This window comes from Cynoglossus semilaevis, chromosome 11 (genome assembly GCF_000523025.1).
Source record: "Cynoglossus semilaevis isolate Cse_v1.0 chromosome 11, Cse_v1.0, whole genome shotgun sequence".
Classification (NCBI taxonomy): domain Eukaryota; kingdom Metazoa; phylum Chordata; class Actinopteri; order Pleuronectiformes; family Cynoglossidae; genus Cynoglossus; species Cynoglossus semilaevis.
This window is the reverse complement of record NC_024317.1, coordinates 1052255-1072802: the sequence shown is the minus strand read 5'-3', so window position 1 is coordinate 1072802 and position 20548 is coordinate 1052255. Positions and strand designations below refer to the sequence as shown.

Below are 20548 nucleotides of genomic sequence, written 5' to 3'. Positions count from 1 at the left end.
ATTCAAACTGTGATGAATTTTACTTTAAGTTTAAACTGTGAATTTCAGAACAGATGTTGGACAGTTCCATCGCCTCGACACACACTAAATCAAATGAACATTATTATTTTTTTCACCTTCAGGATATTTTTTTTTTAAATTGTCTCAAAACAGTTTAATTCAGTTCAGCAAACCCCTGGCTCCTGGGCCACATACAGTACGGCTCATTGGCCAGTTTCTTTTGTGTCCATGGAAACGCAGTGAACTGTTTTCACAGGAGTCCGTTTTTTAGTTTGTTGTCAACACGTCAACATCACCGGAGCAATGTTGGAACGTTGTTGTTGTTGATATTTATTAGAAAGTTGCATCGATATTTGTTCACCGTTCTGTGACGTGAATTTACTGGAGAAGTTTGTGTCATTTGAGACATTTAATTTTCATTGAATCCACTCGTACCTCGTCTCTTCAGTTTCTCCCCTGGAACACATTTGTTTTCCTCACAGCTCGAACACTGGTTGTCGGAACACAGGAAACCAAAGTCACACAAACATTTCGCATCTGTGGTCGCTGTACATTTTTCTTCGTATTCTGCAGACAAGAATCACAAGCACATTATTTTCCATCCGTGAACAATTTTTCTGAAAACCACAGGAAGAGGTAACATTGGCGAGTACCAGAGAACCAGCTTCTTACCAGCTGCTTACCGGCTTCTTACCGGCTGCTTACCAGCTGCTTACCGGCTTCTTACCTTTTTACTAGGATTTACTGATATGTGGTCAGAGCATCTCTCTCTGACTTTCCTACCTTGTTGACATGTCTGGCACTTTTCACATCTGTCAAACACGGTGTAGTTGTTGGAGAAGGAACCGTTCCCACAGGGTCTGCAGACGGTGGGCCGGTCCCGCGTGCAGAACACCTCCACGTGTTCTCCTTCAGAACCACATCAACAGAACACCCATGATGTTGGCTGCTGTGTCTAATCCGGTCAAGCATTTTAACTGTCTGATAATTCAGTCGCCGTCCTGTTGGGGGCGTTACCTGGAGGACACATGTCACAGCAGCGTCCGTTGATCTCGGCCTGTAGGTCACCGCAGCCCCCGGCGTTCACCCTCCAAAAGCCCAGCAGGGGCAAAAGCAGCAGCGACTTCAGGAAAAGCATTGTGACCGGCGCTCCGTCGGTGTCTTCAGGTTTTATTCTGTGTCGACTGACGTCAGAGTCGGCAGCATCTGGTCGTGCGGTTGACAGACGCTGTGTGAGACTGAGTCATCTGTAGTAGTACAGGAAGTGAAAGACCACCAGCAGCAGAAACCCCTGTGTGTAGTCTCCTCCCCCCCCCCCGCATCTCCCCTCCCTCCATGAATATGGTTGGATTTTCATTACGCAACACTAATTTGTAGAGTCATTTGTGGTAAAAATGTTTTCGTTAGTGTTTGTGAAAATCCAACATAATGAATATTTCCTTGTTGACTTTATTAACAGACAGATTTGTCTTTGACTTATTTAGTTCTTTTTTAAAAAAAATTACAATTAAACTTTTTTACTGCTAAATCTGAAAATCTACGATAATGAATTATTAAAATAATTAGTCTCAAAACGCCTGTTGTTCTGATCCGTCTGTTGTCAGTGTAGTGTGGTGTAGAAAAACAGATGATCTCAATTCAAATTCCATGATGACCAACATTAGAATACAGCAGCGCAGGCCTGAGATAAACAAGAGAGATGTTTATAAAGAAATTAAATAAAAATAAATCAAATAAAAATGTCTTCAATTGAAAATGTAAATGTGAAAATATGAATTTTCCCCGCGTACCACTAGTGGTACGCATACCACAGTTTGAGGACCACTGGTATAAAGTATATGGTATGTAGTATATGGTATGTAGTATATGGTATGTAGTATAAAGTATGTGATTTTTGGAAATCCGACCACAGACGTGTCTGTGTCTGAGTCAGCCACAAACCTGTGACCTACATCACTGACACGCTGCACGAATATAAAGGTTAAATAAAAAAAACTAAAAAATAAAAAACAACAACAGTGTATTAACAAGATTAGAAGTAAAATCAATAATAAACAGATGAATTACATCCTTTTATTTCAGTGTATATGTTTCATAAAATAATTAGAAATAAATTATAGTCTATTCTATTCTTCTAATCTAATCTAATCTAAACTAATCTAATAACTATTCTAGTTAATTTGAAAGTTAGAGTTGAAGTTTGATCCCTCGTCTGATGTTGTTTTTCAAACGTCAGTGAATCTTGACTGCAGCGTTTGTTCACATTTCTATGAACCAGGAACGTTTTTATCATTTAACAACAGTATCGACAAAAATGAATCAGCAAAAAAAGTTTAAAAAAAAAGACATTAAAATTCAAATAACCATTTGCAAAACTCCATATTTTTTATGTTAAAACTTTGAGATGAAGTTTTATAAAAGAGTAAAGTGAATCAATAGACGTGCTGTTTGAATGGACTGGTCATCTGGTCATCTGGTCATGTGGTCATGTGGTCTGACCCTGCAGTGACCTCAGGGTTTCTTTGCTACGACAGTTTTCTGTCACACTCGTCCAGGTTTGTTTTCAGGAGACAGAAAGTGGTTTGTAGTGATGTTGACTTCAGTAATACGTACAGGCAGAAAACGTGGAGTTCTGTATTGAGTCAGATGTTTACACCTTGGTCACGGGAGGTCAGGGGGTCGGGGGGGGTCTCCGTACCAGTTGTGAACGTCCTCGTAAAAATAAGTCTTGGTGTCGAAGGTTTGAGTCAGTTGACATTAAATATGTGTCGAGCTAAACTTCCAGGTCGATTCTTGCTCAGTGCTGAATGTAGTTGACATTTGAGAGCAGGCCGTGTGGCTGCACCACCAACTTCTCCATCACCAGACCCTGCATGGATGAAACGCTCCTTTTCAGTGACATCATCAGCAGACACACACGCTGTAAGTGATGGAGTGAAGCCACAAACGGAGACACAGTTTCGTCCTCCAACACACACACACACACCTACTCACTCAAGCGTCACACTCACTCCCTCGGTGAGCAGTGTGTGGTCAGGGCGGTTGGAAAACACAGATTCAGTGATTGCTGATTCAGTGTGAGGCTCGTTGAAGGTTGTGACATTTGGCAGTGAAGGTGTCGCCACGCACCAACATGTTCAATGTTCTGTCTAACAAAAAAATCAAACGAAATACAGCGCTAAAAAAAAAGAGACAAAGATTGACCCCCGTGAGAGCCGATTAGACACTAGGGGGAGCTGTTAATATTGTCAGTTGAATGGATGATGTCATGTTTCACTCTGGAATGTAGGTCAAGTTTATTATAACATTTATTATAATATTTATTATAACATTTACTATAACATTTATTATAACATTTACTATAACATTTATTATAATATTTATTATAACGTTTATTATAACATTTATTATAATATTTATTATAACGTTTATTATAACATTTAATATAACATTTATTATAATATTTATTATAACGTTTATTATAACATTTACTATAACATTTATTATAATATTTATTATAACGTTTATTATAACATTTAATATAACATTTATTATAAAATGTATAACATTTATTATAACATTTAATATAACATTTATTATAAAATGTATTATATTTATTATAACATTTAATATAACATTTATTATAATATTTATTATAACGTTTATTATAACATTTACTATAACATTTATTATAAAATGTATAACATTTATTATAACATTGATTGTACTTGTACTGAATGAAAAACTACACTGTTCTTCCAATAGAACATAAACCAAACCTGTGGTTCGGGGCTCCAGTTGAGCCCACAAAGGAAACTTTTTATTTGTTTTAACAAGTTAACAAACTGATGCTCCAACACACACACTGACAGAGAGGAGTCCAATGAAATGACACAAACTATAAATATGGCAATTAAATGGTTCAATTGAAGCAGTTTGACTTCATAATTGCCTTAAATAATTAATTAATATAATTAATTACTTTTTACCACTGTGGTATTAAGCAGAATAACTGCAACATGTTTCATAAGAGGCACAAAAACAGCTGGATGATGCGTGACAGACGGGACAGTAAAGATTCAGCTTAGAGTCAAAACAATAACAGGTGAGTTTTTAAGGGGGTTTTTTTTTAAGCGTAAACAAGACAGAAAAAATATACGTGGATGAAGTAATGTGGAAAAAAAACAGGGCAGTGATTTAGAAACAACTGTCAGTTTCTCCAACAGTTGTTTTCAGTGGGAACATGCAAGGCGTCGGGGGGGAAACCCCTCCCACCCCACAGGCAACTGAGAGTGCGTCACTGTGCAGTGGGACAGAATCAGCCGCGGTGCAACGGAACAAGAAATGCAAAACACGATGGAACAGAAGGTGCATGAAGACAGTAGAAAAGACAAATACCTGGTACTGCGCTCTAATAAAAAAAACAAAAAAAAAAACAACAACATTTCTCAGTAAGTTTCACATCATACCACGTCGTTCAGCCTGAGAAGCTGCAGCAACGTGTAAACCTCAGTGGCACCTCAAAAGTCAAAGTACACAGACGTACAAGTACGAGTATTTCTGACTGCAGTACTGCCTCTGTAACGTACCTCGAATATCCTGAATACTTTATAAAACATTTAGCAGATGTGGTTGAATCCCACAGTCACATGGACGTGACGGAGCAGTCGCTGACATCGTTAACGTGTCGTTAATACAGCCGGTCAAATATCGACCAAACAACAGTGTGAACAAAATACAGAGAGAGAGAGAGAGAGAGAGAGAGAGAGAGAGAGAGAGAGAGAGTGTGTATTTGACAGTATGTTCTGAATAAAATACTTTGTGTTGTAATTTCACAGTATCTGCTGAAGTGCGATCGTTGGGGGGGGGAGGTGGAGTCTCCTCAGGGCTCCATGAGGTTTTGTTTGACGGAGGCCTCGCTGCCGTCGCCGCTCTCCTCCACTGGACGCCCGTACTGCGACTCCTTCACTGCAGATATTCAGGCAGTAAGTATTAAAAAAATATCAGTAACTCACTGTGTATTTTTACATGTTGATCAAAGAGATATTAGACCAGCTTCCTATGTCCACATCACAGAGAGTCTAGGGTTCGATTCCCAGAGGAACCACATGATTGATAATGTAAATAAGTCGCTTTGGATAAATGCTTTGGCACATCAGTTATACAGTACAGAGGTACAGATGTCACTACAGTGGTCCCTGGTCATCATCCACTGAGGGACGACTGTACTCCATGATGGAATCATAAATACATGAAGAAATTACGATGAAGAAACTCTACAGCAGGGGTGTCAAACTCATTTTCACCGGGGGCCACATCTTCAATACAGTTCCCCTTGAAGGGCCGGTTGTAACTGGAAGACTGTATAGAGCAGTGGTCCCCAAACCCTGGTCCGCGGACCAGTACCGGTCCATAGGTCATTTGGTACCGGGCAACAGTGAAACGCACAAATGTGCCTAATTTTTACAAATTTACTTCATTCAGACTAAAATCCTGTTTATTATTAAATATCCATTTACTTTCTTTATTTAAAGATAATCTGATAATATTTTAAAATAATATGTCAGTCATTCAGACACAAACAGAATAGAGTCTAAAAGAGTTAGGAAACTGCTGCATGGACTTTACTAAATGCTATTTAAGCTCCCGCGGGCCGCACAATAGGGCTGGGCGGGCCGCATTTGGCCCCCGGGCCTTGAGTTTGACACGTATGCTCTACAGCCTGAACAAGCAGCGCGTACGTCATACTCGTCCACGATTGGTCAATTCGACCAAAGTGTGGTTTACACTGTGACGTCACACACACACAGTAAACCAGTGAGGGGTCACTCTGGTGGCCGTGGTCTTACCCCTCCAGTTCTGGCTTGGTCTGCGGCCCCGGGGACATGTACTGTTTACACACCACGGCCGTCAGTAGAACCAGGAGGAAGATTCCAAGCATTAAGAGAACGACACCTGCACAGATCAGAACGTTTTTTAAAACTGTTGTCATATTTACTCCATGAATTCAGTGTAATCAAAAAAAAAAAACCCACAAACTTTGTACCTGTGTGTTTGCCGTAGTGTCCAGAATGAGAAGAGCCGCCTGTTTCTCGTGGTGTTCTGATCACTTCCTGTCCCGGCGACACTGCGGTTGTGGCGACAGCAGCAGTGGCGACAGCAGATGTGGCGACAGCAGCGGTGGCGACAGCGGTGGTTGTTTTTACATCTTGTTTGGTTTGCTGGGTACTTGGTTCATTGCAGACCACGTCTCTGGTCCGGGACCCCGTGATGTTGACTCCTGACTTACAGCTAGAAAAAAAAAGAGTTAAATGATTAAAAGACAGTCGTTTGATTTCGTTTGTTTTGGCCCCAAGGTGGCGCCAGTGATGGCTACCTCAGTGTTTTGATGTGCATTGTTAACATATTATACAGGAGGTCCTCGACTTAGGTCGGGGTTCGTCTCCAGGCGGTGATGTAAGTCGGATTAATTGTAATTATAGATGACGAACTATGTAGAAAAACGGAAACTGACGGTTTCTTTGACATGGAGTTAGTCACGGGGAACCGTGTGCTGTTGAATTCTTTATCGTCTCTACAGTTTGGTCGGACAAGCGAAGCCATCAGAAGACTTGACGTCAAGACGAAAACGAAGAAAATAAATATGGCGTACAATGGGCGAATGTAAACAAACCCGTCTTCTTCGTCAGAACGAAGGAAAAACACTTTCTTAAGAATTGTTTACGAGACGTCTTAAAGAGAGGACCATTATTTTATGCTGTTGTGGTGTAATTTAACAGTGTGGAACGTCATCCATCTTTGTCCACTTATCCAGGACCGGGAATCTCCTCCTTACCCTACCTCTAAGGGAGTGCCCTGCCACCCTGTGGAGAAAGCTAGTTTCGGCCGCCGGTATCCGGGAACATGTGGATCATCGTTTATCAGAAAACAGTTCTTTGACATTAACTCCGTTCACTAACATTGTTCATTCAGTGTTCCGCGGTTCTTTGCATCGGTTTCTGATACGATATGATCATAAATTTTTGCATCGGTTTCTGATACGATATGATATGACCATAAATTCTGCCCCGACCTACGGCCTACGACATCTAAGTGTGTGTTTCACATACGGTTTGTGTGATGTATATTTGGTGGTAGACGATCTTATCTGACTCGAACCTTATAAGGGAGTGGGAGCGCAGACTGTGGGTAGAACTATCTGCTCCGGTGAGTCAGAACTGATCAATTCATATCCGTAACTGAGATCGAGCTGTTTTAACATGGTTTTCATTCTAGAAAAGGAGATCTGCATAACCAATCCTGTTCGATTTACACGAGGGATTTTTGAAAGAACAGAAGAAGAAAAAAACCCTCCAGTCTGTGTAATATTTGTACACATGTACACAGTTTCTTGGTGAGAAGTTTTACACCTTCGCACATCCAGAGGTTTTTACTGGAACTATTTGCTGCCACACTTTTTTTTTAAACAGTCCGTCCTCGAGGCTTAAATAACACATTTCTGAACATTTCACAGTGGAATGTAAGAAGAGAAATACGTGGTTTTTACTGCACCGGTCCCTTCACATGACCGATAGTTGGAATTTATTGTAAGATACATTTTTATTCAGGGACTATCCACTAAAGTTATCCATGGTTCTGTATTGTAGCGGTTAGCATGACTGCCTTACAAGCAGTGAGTCCTGGGTTCAACTCAGTACTCGGCGCCTCCAGGGGGCAGTTTTACTGATGCCAGTTAGGAATCGATAAGGTTAGAAATCAACTCACACTGTCCATTTCTGACACGGGTTGTTGATGACGGTGTTGAAAAACCCAACTTCACATTCAGAACACTCTGGGATGAAGCAAAAAGAGAGTTGGTTTTGGTCAAGAACGTCTGACGGGCAGCAGTGCACTGTGGGAGTATTCAGCCTTACCTCCTTTGGTCAATCCAGATCCGACGTCACACTTGCAAACCGAGTGATCTTCCATCCGCCAGAAAACGAAGCCCGGACGACACTGACATCGGCTGTTGCTGTATTTTGCGCATTCCTTTACCGTTTGGCTCCCAGTACCTAAAGCAAAAAAAAAAAAGGCATTAAATTCACTTTTTTAATATGAGGCTCAGACATCGAACCCCGACAACAGGTTAGGGCGGGAAAAAGCACGATTTATATCCACTTACTTTCGTGACACTCCGTGCACTGATAGCAGGTGTCCTTCCTGACCTGGTAAAATCCGGAACGACAAACTTCACCTGCCTTCAGTGTATATCCTGGACCAATTCACATCAATGTGTGGTTTTAGAAGAAAAACAAACAAACAAACAAAAAACCACTAACATGTTGTTAGTGTTGAAACAAACAAACAAAAAACCACTAACATCAATTACACGTAAGGGTCAATTTATTTGTTTAGCCGTAAATCCACGATCACAATACAGTTTGAAATGAAACCTAAAATATTCTCAGAAAAATCCACGAAACAGGGAAAAAACGCAGATTGTATATTTACAGCCAACGTTTACACCAGGTTTAAATTAATACAAATAATAATGAATGCAAAGTAAATATGTATATATACATATATGTGTATATATGCATATGTATGTAGAGAGAAAGGGAGAGAGAGAGAGAGAGCTGTTCAAACAGGTGTAGATCATAGTTATTGTTCATCATAGTGTTATTTATGAATGAGAAGAAATACAACAAAGTTCTGCGTTACCCACTTGGACCGGCAGTCGCATCCTGACTCACGACCAGTGCAAATAGAGTTAAAGCAAATAGAAGACATCTGATCAGAAACATGACTGAGTGTCGACAGCTGCTACTGCGTGTTTCCCGCCTGAGGCACAGAGTGACAATGACAGAGAGTGACAATGACAGAGTGTGGCTGAGACTCTATGTGGCAAAGCGTGACGTACAAACCATAACGTAAATTACTCCACGACAAAATCGCCCACCTCGCCAGGAAACTCTCCTGTTTTTTTCTTCTTGCAATTACGGGAAAAAAAGCCCAGACAGGTGAAAACATGTAGAATTATGATGTTTTACACACACACGTATAATCACATATATACGTATGTATATTTAGATATACGTATATATGTAATGATACATATATGTATACGTGTAAATATAAATATGTAAATATAAATATATGTAATGATACATATGGGTGTATTTAGATATATTCATAATATATGTGTATATGTTATGTATTTATGTTAATATAAATATATATGTAATGATACATGTGTGTATTTATATATATACATAATATGCATATATGTAATGATACATATATGCATATATGTTAGTATAAATATACATGTAATGATACATATACTGTATGTGTATATGTAAATATAAATATGTAAATATAAATATATATGTATTGATACATATGTGTGTATTTAGATATATACATGTATGTATATATGTTAATATAAATATATATGTAATGATACATATATGTGTATATGTAAATATAAATATGTATGTATTGATACGTGTGTGTATTTAGATATATACAAATATGTATATATGTCATGATACATATATGCATATACAGTATGTTAATATAAATATATGTAATGATACAAATATGTGTAGATGTAAATATAAATATGTAAATATAAATATATATATGTATTGATACATATGTGTGTATTTAGATATATATGTATATATGTAATGATACATACATATTTGTGGGTGAGTATGTATTTTTATAGTTTGAATTTCTTGTTAGACAAATGTCCAACAAATAAAGGCAGACAGGTTTTTATTGTAGGATTGTTGTTGTGGATCAAATGTCCTTGTTTTTGGCCGATTGTTAAATATGCCTTTGTTTGTTAAATCAGTTTGACATAAATACTTGAAGAATGTCTACAAGAATCTCTCTGGAGTATGCAGAATATTTTCACCTGTGATGCGTTGCCACCTCAGTCAGTTTCTACATTAGCCGACCTTTGTTTTCTTATTTTTCAGGAAAAAAGGTAAAAACTTTGCGGCTGTTTGTCGGAAACTCTGGTGTGCCAGATCAAGTCAAGGTGAGAAAGGAAACAACCACACACTCTGTTCAAGATACACGTTTAAGTGCACAACATGGCTTGCATGTGTCAGCTGCACCTTTGTGTAAAAGAAGTGGATTGATGTGGTAAGCATGTTTGTTTGACTTTTTTTTCCAAAGGTGTATTTATAGAATTGTTCTTTAACTGCACAGTGGAGGTGTTAAATATGTCTACAATGATAGTCATCCAAAGCATCCAAACCAAAATGTGGTTTACAAAGTCAGTTATCAGTTATCAGTTATCAGTTATCAGCCAGTAGCGAAACCTCATTATTGATTGGTTTGTTTTATACCTCTTTGTTAACATAGTTGCATACACTTATCAAAATGATGCTCTAATCTCTGCTTTAATGTACTCATTAAGTACATATTTTGTATTTAATTAAATAATAGTTCACATAAATAAGATTTAGACTTAGACTTACTACTAAGTAGTAGTATATTTTTCAAACTTCAGGTAAAAAAAAACTTTTTTTCTTCTTCCTGTTTGTTTTTTTCTCACTGTGTAACAATAATGTAAACTTGTTTTATATCTCCCTTAATTATTCATATATTTTACTTACTTTTTATTCATATTCATTCACAAACACATACAGAAAGTGTGCCGTTTTCGATTAGTCCATTGGGGGCGATAGTGGGACAGCAGCACTGTAAAGTACACCTCAAACGAAAAGAAGTATTTACGACAGTAGGTTGTGTTATGCGGCACATGCCGTAACACAAGCTGAATGCGGCACCGCTGAGAAAAATATATTCGATGTTGTTAAGATACTGAAAGAGAAACTGTCAGACGAGGTTTGTTCAGAAAGTGAAAATCGGCCACTGTTCTTCTTCGTACTGGTCTTCCATTCGACGTTGTTTGCAGTCGAAAGTGCGTCTGTAAATCGGGGTAATTGTAACCAGTGAGCGAATTTCCCTCTGTGAGCTAGGAACTCCACCAAGTGTAATCCTACAGCGGGTTTGTACACTGAGCCTCTGCCCCTCTAAAAACGATGCTAGTCACCGTTTTCTGTGCGCCGAGGGATCGACCAGAGTCCACCTTCGCCCTCGACGTGTCCCCGGAACTGGAGCTGAGAGACTTTGTAGCACTTTGCGAACTGGAGTCTGGAATCCCAGCAGGGGAAATCCAGGTTAGACACTCTCTCTCTCTCCCTCTCTCTCTCTCTCTGCGGCCGCAATGCTAATGCAGCTAATGGTGGCTAACTAGCATGAATCGGACACGAGCAGTTTTGACGGATGAAGTGTTGCGTAACAGGCATCAAAGTCAGACCAAAAATATCACAGGTCGGGCTTCAAAGTGTCACTTGTCGCTGTGGGTGTCTCGACTCTAGGTTAAGACGACAACAGGCGAACTGCCGTGTAGAAAAGTGAACACGTACTGCGTGAGACAAAGTCCAGGCTTGTTGTAAACTGAGACCTTAGTGACCGAGTCACCAGAATAAAGTCATATCAGTCTTTGTAGCACAGATTAAAGGTAAACCTTTTCTTTTGTGAAACACTTGTAATACTTTAACTTACCAACAGGCAGTAGGTTAAACTAAATCACTGAATGAATGCAAACAAGTTAAAAAAAAAGTCGTTCATGTTGGTACATGTTTCAGCTCAGCGTAAACTCTAACATTTTGCCTTTTCCAGTTAAATATGCATCTGTGTGAATTACCGAAGTAACGTTTATTAAAATAAAGTGTAAAAGCAAGTACACGTAAATTACACACTATATACCATCAAATTATAAACACATTGGTTGAATTTTCACCCTGCAAATCATCAACACTGTAGGTCCAGGACTGGTGGCTAAACCCGAAGAGCACAAACGCATTAACAGGGTATTTTTTTTAACTGAACAATGTATTTAAAAGATTAAAATGATTTCCAGCTGCTTAAAGCGTGCAGGTTAAACATTTGTTTAAATACAAAGACATCAGTTGTCTCTCAAATGACTGACTTTGTCCCCAGAGTGTTTTTATTTGTGAAATGATATTATTCAATATATAATAATAAACCCACAGCTTTATCTTGTGCCAATAAATGCCCGTAGTCACTGACAGAACAGACAAACATTTATGTCAGTTTGTGTTGGAAGATAGAGTTGTGTCATTGACGGAGGATGTTGTGAAACATGTGACCTGTTGTCAGGTCATCAATGAGACAAAATTAAAAATGTTGTTAACATAAATTTATAATCAAAACTGTCATTTTTATCTGAAAAGGGTTTTATTATTATTGTTGTCTGAAAATCTGATACAAAGAAATATTTCATCCTAGTGTCGAGACAGACTCCACTAATCTCTTGTTTTTTTCTCTGCTCTTTGGACATTGTCCTTAGCATTTATGTCCCTGCACATGTCTGTCTCCTTGATTCCTGTTGGATTCCTTGGTAAAGTTAAAAAACACTGACAATATCACACATAAAACACTATAATGTAAATTTTACAAAAAAAAACCCCATCATATTTAAGTGTTGTGATTGTCAAGGAATTGAAAACACAGAATGTCTTTATTTGTCCTTTTGCTACAGCAAAGTGTATTCAGGTGATACTGTCCCCACCGGGGGGGGGGGTCACATTGTTATCCTTCACATAATTCACAGGAATGTTGTGCAGTGTACCAAACTGTGCCATATAGGTGTAACAGATGTGTTATCCACAATCTTAACATTGTTTTTTTTCCCTGATAGATCACATACATAGAACAGCCCCTCAAAGACCCCACCCGTGCCTTGGGGAACTATGGAGTAAAAGACGGAGATGTGGTCATTCTCAGGCAAGCTGACAGGAGACCACCACCCACCCAGCCAGCCTTTCCAGGTGATGCAAAGTCTGGTTTAAATACGGCATGTACAAGATGACGACATCAAGCTGGACTGTACAAGATTCAGATTCTACATCGTCGAAAATTCAAATCCACAAATACAGATTATAAATGAAGCACCATTTTGCAGTGACCTTTACATTTTTACCCCCTCTGTCTCCTAGGTCTGCCCCATATTGACTTCCGATCAATCACTGTACCAGGCACCTCGTCTTCAAACAGTCAGCCCCACCCCCCCCGCGCCGCGAGCGGCGGCAGCCTCAGCCTCAGCGGGAGCCTCAGCAGCAGCAGCAGCAGCAGCGTGCTCCTCAACCATCCACACCCATGGCCTTCCGTGGCTCCTCCCCCCAGGGGATGGACAACCCTGCCTTACTCCAGCAAATGTTGTTGTCGAATCCACATGAGCTGTCACTCCTGAAGGAGCGAAACCCACCGCTGGCTGAAGCTCTTCTGAGCGGAAACTTGGGTGAAATATTTTCTAACTTCATGTTTCTTTTGATTCCGGTAAAATGTGATGTCGCCTCGGGAGTTTTAACTCTTGGTTCAACTGTCCTCAGAACGTTTTACCAAAGTGCTGCTGGAGCAACAGCAGGATCGAGCCAAGAGAGAGCAGGAGAGGATCAGACTTCTGACTGCAGATCCGTTTGACTTAGAGGCTCAGGCCAAGATAGAGGAGGACATCAGGTACTGTCCCAGTTTGTTGACCGTGAGCTGTGAATTTCACGACTGTCACTACAGACACTGTTGTTTATTGTTCAAGTAGGCCAGACAAATATGACGTACAAACATGATTTTGGGTTCTGTAGACACAGAGACCAAACTGTGTCTATGTGTGCGTGATATCCGTTGTTATTCTACTAGTAAATATTTCCCCTATTGCAGACAGCACAATGTTGAGGAGAACATGACCATCGCGATGGAGGAGGCCCCCGAGAGTTTCGGTCAGGTCGTCATGCTCTACATTAACTGTAAAGTCAACGGTCACCCAGTGAAAGCTTTTGTCGACTCAGGTAATCAGCGCTAAGATCTACAATTTAGCCACAGCTTTTTGGGTCGAGACGCTTGACGTTATGTTTGGTATAATTTTATTACAATCTTGTTAAACATCTATGACTCAGTACTGAGATTAAATGTAACAGTTATACTCAAAACTAAAATCATAGAGATTGACACTTCCTGTTTTCAGGAGCTCAGATGACCATAATGAGCCAAGCGTGTGCTGAGCGCTGCAACATCATGCGGTTGGTGGATCGACGCTGGGCCGGGATCGCCAAAGGAGTGGGCACCCAGAAGATTATAGGCAGAGTTCATTTGGGTTGGTATCTTTGTCTTCTAGTCCAAAAAATCTGTAAAGATAAAAAAAAAGTGTTACGTCAGTGATCATCAACTGGCGGTCCGCTCCCCAAATCTGGGCTAGCGAACTGTATGTATAAACATATGTATGATATTGCATTATGGGTAAAAACTGTGTTGTCTTCGTGGTCCTCGTCCAGCTCAGGTCCAGATAGAGGGAGACTTCCTCCCTTGTTCTTTCTCCATTTTGGAAGACCAACCTATGGATATGCTGCTTGGCCTGGATATGTTGAAGAGGCACCAGGTTTGATGCTCTTCTGCCGCACCCTACAACTGAGTGTGGGTTGTACACACAGACCTGAGGTGTTGTTTTTTTTTTTTGTCTTTCCCTTAGTGTTCCATCGACCTGAAGAAAAGCGTGCTCCTCATCGGCACCACCGGCACGGAAACACGTTTTCTCTCGGAGGCTGAGCTGCCGGAGTGTGCCCGCCTGGCATACGGAGCCGAGGGACGAGAAGAAGCTCGTCCAGACGAGATGGCGGACAGGGAGCTGGCGGAGGCTCTTCAGAGGTCCATACAAGAGAGTGGTACGAAACAGTTTGTCTTCTCTGACCTTCAGCCTGGTTTTCACTCAGCTTTCGTTTGGGCTTAGTTAGTTCCACATTTGCATGTGCTCCCTCTAGCTTCTTACTCTCAGTTTCATTAATGGATCATTTTATAAATCAAACAATCATCTCATCTCACCGCCACACTGAGTCATAATGAGAAAATGAAAGAGTTGGTGTGAATTTAAATCATTTAACGGTAAATTATTAAATTTCCCCTGTGTGGGATGAACAAAGTCTTATCTTATCTCTTATGTTACCTTAGGGGGGGGGGGGGGGGGGGGGGGAATCTGCTGAAAGTTGTTGTTTTATTACAGACTCCTACGAACGTCACACATCCTGCACTAGAGCGCGGAGAGTAGAACCAAGTCTGAAAATGTGTCGTTTATTGTATTATAGTCAGAATAATAAAAATATTTCAATGATGTGCTAATTAATTGGATTAGTCTGTTAATTGGTTATAATTTAATAAAGTAGAAATATTATTGGTATATTGCAATACCATGGTTACCCTCAACGCATTCTGAAAATATCTTATCTGTTTATGTACCGTTACAGCCCTGATAAATAGAGATTGAACTAATTTTTCTGAGAAGCAGCAGCATCAGCATCAGCATCATCATCGATGAACTTGGTCATAGTTTCTTTTTCTGTGATCGTGCTGTGACCTCTGTGGGACACGGCACGTAAACGTTAGCTTGGAGCATGCTCTGTGTGTGACTGCTAACTTTCTCCGTCCCTTTGCATGATGTGTGTGGTGTGTGCCTTAACCCCTGAACAGGACAACACTGATGCATTTGGAGACAGCTGGAGAGGGCCCCACCAAACAGGTACTGGAAATTCACAAGTCCATGGCCAGTGCTTAGTTCATTGCTTTTTATCACTTTGTTTTGCCGTTTTGTTGCTGGATTGTTTTGGTTGAATTTGATTTGTGCAGTAGACAGATATTCAACACTTCTACCCCGTGACATGTTGTTCTTCTTTCTCGTGATTCTAATTCTATTCTCTGCTGCAATAGACACTGCAGATGGACAAACTACCTCACCTCAGCCTGCACCATTTACATTAGCCAGAACATTAGACCCAACAGCTCCATCCACGTCAACCCAAAGCTCCTGCGACCAGCCCCAAACTGCGGATCGGTCCGAGTCTCCTCCAGCCACACTGAACCGGGCTCCGGCCTCGGACCAGAGGCCAGAATCATCTAGTTTTCAGGAGGTCGCTCCGCCTTCACCCCCCACAGTAACTGTTGATTCGACAACCCCCCCGGTCCAACTCCACCCTCAGACTGTCCAGTGCGATTCCGAAATGTCCCCAGAACCATGTCCTTCACCCGATGTCCTTCCTTCACCGGCTCCACCTGCAGGTGTGTCCGTGTCATCTCAGCATACAGAGAGTCAGAGACTTTGTACAAACACCACAGGTGACGCTGAACCTTTTGAAGAACTCGACCACTCAGATGTTCCACCTCCAGAGCAGCTCTGCTCCGTCCAGCCCATGGAGCAGGAGACGACCGACTCCCAGGCCGAGGACTCCACCCTGGACCAACCGGGCTCAGTGGAAATGGAGTCGGTCGAAATGGAGTCCAGCGTAGTAACCCCTGAGAGGGACCAGCCTGAAGGAGAGCTCTGCTCCAGGTCCGACAGCATCCCCTCGCTGGCGGCGGCGCTGAAGGAGCTCCACGAGCTGCTGGTCAACAACAACCCATCTCAAAACCGGAGCTCGTCCTGCTCCCCCTCAGATCCACTCCGACAGAGCGCAGATGAAGCGGCCGTTCAGCCACGCAGCCTGACACCGGACGCCGCTCAGCCTGGCCCGTCTGCAGCCGTTACATCTGGTGCACAACCTAGTGAAGCCAAAGCTAACCACCACGCTGCTGTATCAGGTGGGGGACCATCCGAGTGTGGCGTCCCTGGTCTCTGTGACCAGGAGGCGTGTCTCCTGGAGTGTCACGACTCAGAGAGCAGAGCGACACAGCCACCACCTCATCGTCAGGATGACTCCACGGAAACGAAGACAGAAGGATGTGAGCCAGATGAGGCCGACGTCGTCGTCTTTTCTCTGTCTGAGCCCGGAGCTTCTGCTGATCTTGCGGGAGACCTGGAGTTCAGGGAACCTCCAGAGGGGCAGCCGGAGCGGGGGGTTGCGGATGGACATGACTCTGGAGCCAACGCAGCAGAGACCCTTGACCTCCAGAGCGAGCGGACCTCTCTCGGCCCTTTGTCAATGGCGGCGGCCTCACCAGATGAAGACTCCAACATTTCTTCCTCCTCCGCTCCTCCTTTTTCTCAGGCTCCCCCGCCGGCATCTGCAGCCCCCCGTCTGCCGTCTCCTCACCCGTTTGTAGAACAGTTTCCAGCTGAGCACATTCAGAGAATCCAGGCAGCGGGCTTTTCTGCCAGCGAGGCTGCAGAGGCACTGGAACAAGCTGACGGTGTTGTGGAGCTGGCTCTGCTGGCACTGCTCGCCCGCAGTATCACTGTGCCCATGTAGTCACCCCCCCGACCCGAGTCTCCAGGCTCCCCACTGGACATCTGTTTTATTTATACCTTGTTACTGATCCAGATGTCTCAGCATCGAAACACAGGGAAATTCTGACTCTTGGTCCGTCACAGAGACGACCCAGGGACAAACAGGACATTTGACAACACTTTTATGGGTATAATAAATATGTGAGGTGTGTTTGCATGCAGATGATTTGGGGCCCACCCATTTCATGTTTTTATATACATTTTGGTATGAATTGATCCATGTTTTTATTTAGATTTCTCTTTTTTTGGTCGTACGCATGTTTTTATTTAGATTTCTCTTTTTTGGTCGTACGTTGACACTTTGTCCACTGTCCAGTATATGAATGGTTTTTGATCCTCGGCTCCATCTCAGTCATTTGCTTTGCTAACGTCTGAATTTTGTCGTGTCAAAAAGGTTGATTTTGTGGAGAGTCTAAAAATGTTCCACTGCTCTTCAGGGCGGTGAGATCGTCCACACAATTTAAATCATTTTGACACATTTCTAGGGAAGTGTTTTTTGTGTGATTGGTGAAGGAATTTCCTGAAAATCAGTGTGTGTGTTAGAAAGTGTGTGTGTGTGTGTGAGTGTGAGAACGTCTCCTTCAGTTTGAAAGCGTTGCCATGGCTCCATCACAGATCTGTTCAGAAATCCACTTCAGAGAGTTGGTTATGTGTCAAAACATCCCAGTGTGTGTTTGTTCATTTTTCTAATCTGTATAATCTTTGTTCAGGTCAGATATCAACGTTGTTCAGGCGGAATGAATTATTTACTTTTATGAAATTTTAAACAACAAATAAAATGAAGCAACTATTTGTACAACTTGTTGAAGGTACTTTTTGATGCTTCCTCCATCTTCTCCGTAGGTCCAGGGTTTTGGTTTTTAACTCCAAAATTAACATTTTATAGAATCACACCGTCGTCAATGGAACCGAGAATTACATTCAGATTTCTGTCTTATTTAATCCTGCATTTTTATATGAATGTTTTATGATAAGTTCTTGCCATAAATCAAACCAACACGGTGATGGTGAAGTTGTTTGTGCCTTTACCCTGCAGCAAGGAGATCACCGGTTCAATTCCCTTGGTAACTGTTTTGGGGATGAAGATGTTTGTGTGTAAGAAAAACAACCACAGTCTGAATGTCATGTCTGTAATGAGCCAGATTACATCACTGACGTCCAGTTGAGGACCAGATATACATGGGTCAATAGTAGTCCACAAGCCAGAGTTTGAGACCCCTGCTCTAAAGTGACCATAGGTGTGAATATTTATGTGTCTCTGTGTGTTGCCTTGTAATGGACAGTGTGTCCAGGCTGACCTCCGCCCCCTTCCTGTGACCCTGAGAAGAACAGAAAGAAGAAAAAATACAAGAATGTAAGGATAGGGTCGCATCCCTGCACCAGAGTGAGCCTACAAATACGAACTGTCATAGATCCAAAAACTGAGATGATTTTTTGGTGTTTTTGTTTTTACAGGAGCTGAAGAAGAACCAGGACACTGCACTCGTTCTGAACACCACACCTAGGTTTAAGGTTTTTACACTCTTTTCTGCTGTGTTTTCTCTCTGTTATTGTTCTGTGGTGATTTAGTTCAAAACCAGTCGAATTGATTTATCATCACAGTCTGTTCATATATTTTTATCCCACAGTCCTTGAAGTGTGAGGGAACACACACACACACACACACCTGCATCACCTTTGGGTGATTGCTGCTGCACCACCCTGACACACCTGCAGCTTCTTCTGTCACTCTCCTGATCACGGCCGTGTGCTGTGAAAACACCGTCTGACGCTTCTGTGTTTCAGGAGAGAAACACTCTGTGGCCCCGGAGTCATGGCAGAACCAGAGCCAGAGCCAGAGCCTGACGTACCAACCTTTCAGTTCAGTCGGATAATGGACGTCTTCCTGCCACAAACACAAACCACAGAGACTGAAGAACGAGGCTGGTCTGAGCTTCCTGCCCAGGAGGACGACGGCTCTCCACACCGGCCGCAGAGTGACGGGTAAAGACGTGAACCAGTCCACCTTCTGGAGATAATCCTCATGAACCGTCATAAATATTAACACAACGACGTGTTTCTTCCTCTCTAGTTTCCCTCAGTTTGATATATCTGCTGCCCTGATGTCGGTGGCTTTAAAACAAACGTGGACTCCGGAGAAAAGGTTCTCAGCCTCGGAGCCCAATGAAGACCAGTCTTTTTCCTCGTTTGACGACCAGGATAAAGATGCTAACGGGTGAGAAAAGAAATCAAGCAAATCTTTTTATAAGGAAAAACAAATCTGTGGAAAATGTACTTACTTTTAGAACTGTTGTTGTTGTTGTTTGGGAACACAAGGGAAGAAGATCCTGATAAGGAAGTTCTGGGAGTCACATTCCAGTCGAAGTTCATGCATATTTGTAAGCATCACCTGCTGATCTAATTTGACTTGAATCTTTTATGTCATAAATGATACGGGCCTATCAGGTTTGTCCTCTGGTTCTGCTCCTCAGTCCCTCTGTATCAGGACTACTGTCTGCAGGCGGTGAGGAAAGATCTGCTCAGATTTGACAAGACGTTTCTGTCGGAGCTGATCTCGCCTGAGTTCCTGCAGAGTGTCCAGTCCTGCCTCAGTCCCAGCGGTCCACCTGAGGTCTCACAGCCACTGCTGCGGTCTGCTGAGGTGACCTGCCCCTCACCTTTAGCCCAACCTATCAGAGTGACTCCATGCACACTCTGGCACCAGCTGGACGAGGTGAAGGCGTCGGGGCTGATCGGCAGCTTGACCAGCAGAGAGATTCACCTGCAGGAGGTTTGGAAATGTTTCATTGTCTCAGAGACGTAAACGGCTGCTCATGACTGTTGTCCCCAGGGATTTGGACTTTAACATTTCTACCTTTCCTGCGTCAGACCAGTACTGTACAGTACTATAATTAGCGATGTCTGATATTAGCATATTATCTAATTTCTGTAAGAATTGTGATCGTTTTTTCCCCCTGATAATGAAAACCTGATAACGCAATGCCTGGGTTTCCCCCAAATGATGTGACCTAAAAATTATTTTCGAGATAAACGGCTGTATATTAAAATGAAAGCCACTAGATGGCAGCATTGCATCTCTTTTAATTAATCTCATACTCGTACAGTGGTTTGTACAAATAAATAACTGAATATTACCAGGTCTGTATCGGTAACAGTTGATATGGTTAATTGTTACAGGATTGTTTCATTTATTTGATAAAATTTCATTTTATAATTTAAAAATTTGAGGACATTTCTGTGATATGCTCTCAGACAACC

At 41.9% G+C, this 20548-nt stretch overlaps 4 protein-coding genes across 7 annotated transcripts in view; 2 read left to right on the top strand and 2 right to left on the bottom strand.

Moving 5' to 3' along the window:
• The window catches only part of tnfrsf18 (tumor necrosis factor receptor superfamily, member 18), a 5351-nt gene extending 2002 nt beyond the window's left edge, over positions 1-3349 (bottom strand). Inside the window, exons 1-3 of the mRNA XM_017036673.2 lie at positions 1018-3349; positions 784-909; positions 436-567 (exon numbers count right to left, since the gene is read on the bottom strand). Of these exons, the coding sequence (XP_016892162.1) occupies positions 436-567; positions 784-909; positions 1018-1138 (379 nt within the window). The 5' untranslated portion in view covers positions 1139-3349. The remainder of the gene's footprint in view (positions 1-435; positions 568-783; positions 910-1017) is intronic.
• si:ch73-15b2.5 (rho guanine nucleotide exchange factor 5) overlaps positions 1-20548 on the top strand; it is a 23579-nt gene that overhangs the window by 1020 nt on the left and 2011 nt on the right. For 2 of the 3 annotated variants that reach the window (XM_008319669.3, XM_008319670.3), the window contains exons 1-4: positions 17552-19273; positions 19362-19505; positions 19607-19668; positions 19762-20060. In XM_008319669.3, coding sequence (XP_008317891.1) covers positions 19104-19273; positions 19362-19505; positions 19607-19668; positions 19762-20060 — 675 coding nt within the window. In that variant the 5' untranslated portion in view covers positions 17552-19103. Of the gene's footprint in view, positions 1-17551; positions 19274-19361; positions 19506-19606; positions 19669-19761; positions 20061-20548 lie in introns of those variants that run through there. The other variant, XM_025060163.1, reaches the window with a different exon arrangement.
• On the bottom strand, positions 4840-10678 carry LOC107989242 (uncharacterized). 2 transcript variants are annotated; one of them, XM_025060165.1, is made up of 7 exons: positions 10614-10678; positions 8162-8251; positions 7914-8051; positions 7765-7831; positions 6047-6291; positions 5851-5955; positions 4840-4968 (listed from the first exon to the last, which is right to left on the bottom strand). In XM_025060165.1, the coding sequence occupies exons 3-7, from the start codon at positions 7966-7968 to the stop codon at positions 4883-4885; spliced, it is 558 nt and encodes a 185-aa protein (XP_024915933.1). In that variant the 5' UTR covers positions 7969-8051; positions 8162-8251; positions 10614-10678; the 3' UTR covers positions 4840-4882. The 2 variants fall into 2 exon arrangements, with proteins under 2 accessions (XP_024915933.1, XP_024915932.1); XM_025060164.1 differs by lacking the exon at positions 10614-10678 and adding an exon at positions 8705-9114.
• Positions 10037-16213, top strand: ddi2 (DNA-damage inducible protein 2). The gene is made up of 11 exons (XM_025060167.1): positions 10037-11180; positions 12728-12857; positions 13026-13105; positions 13153-13327; positions 13419-13545; positions 13744-13871; positions 14048-14176; positions 14355-14458; positions 14549-14741; positions 15541-15589; positions 15778-16213. Exons 1-10 carry the CDS (start codon positions 11043-11045, stop codon positions 15549-15551), a joined length of 1215 nt encoding a protein of 404 aa, XP_024915935.1. The 5' UTR covers positions 10037-11042; the 3' UTR covers positions 15552-15589; positions 15778-16213.

What these genes read in the sequence shown, in the direction of transcription:
- LOC107989242 (XM_025060164.1), bottom strand. Translation starts at nt 8,783, where the DNA reads ATGTTTCTGATCAGATGTCTTCTATTTGCTTTAACTCTATTTGCACTG. An exon ending in GTGCACGGAGTGTCACGAAA is followed by an intron (nt 8,052 to 8,161) that starts GTAAGTGGATAT and finishes TTTTTGCTTTAG; the next exon opens with GTACTGGGAGCCAAACGGTA. An exon ending in GACCAAGCCAGAACTGGAGG is followed by an intron (nt 4,969 to 5,850) that starts GGTAAGACCACG and finishes GAATATCTGCAG; the next exon opens with TGAAGGAGTCGCAGTACGGG.
- ddi2 (XM_025060167.1), top strand. Translation starts at nt 11,043, where the DNA reads ATGCTAGTCACCGTTTTCTGTGCGCCGAGGGATCGACCAGAGTCCACC. An exon ending in CACCCAGCCAGCCTTTCCAG is followed by an intron (nt 12,858 to 13,025) that starts GTGATGCAAAGT and finishes TCTGTCTCCTAG; the next exon opens with GTCTGCCCCATATTGACTTC. An exon ending in AGCCCCACCCCCCCCGCGCC is followed by an intron (nt 13,106 to 13,152) that starts GCGAGCGGCGGC and finishes CAGCAGCAGCAG; the next exon opens with CAGCAGCAGCGTGCTCCTCA.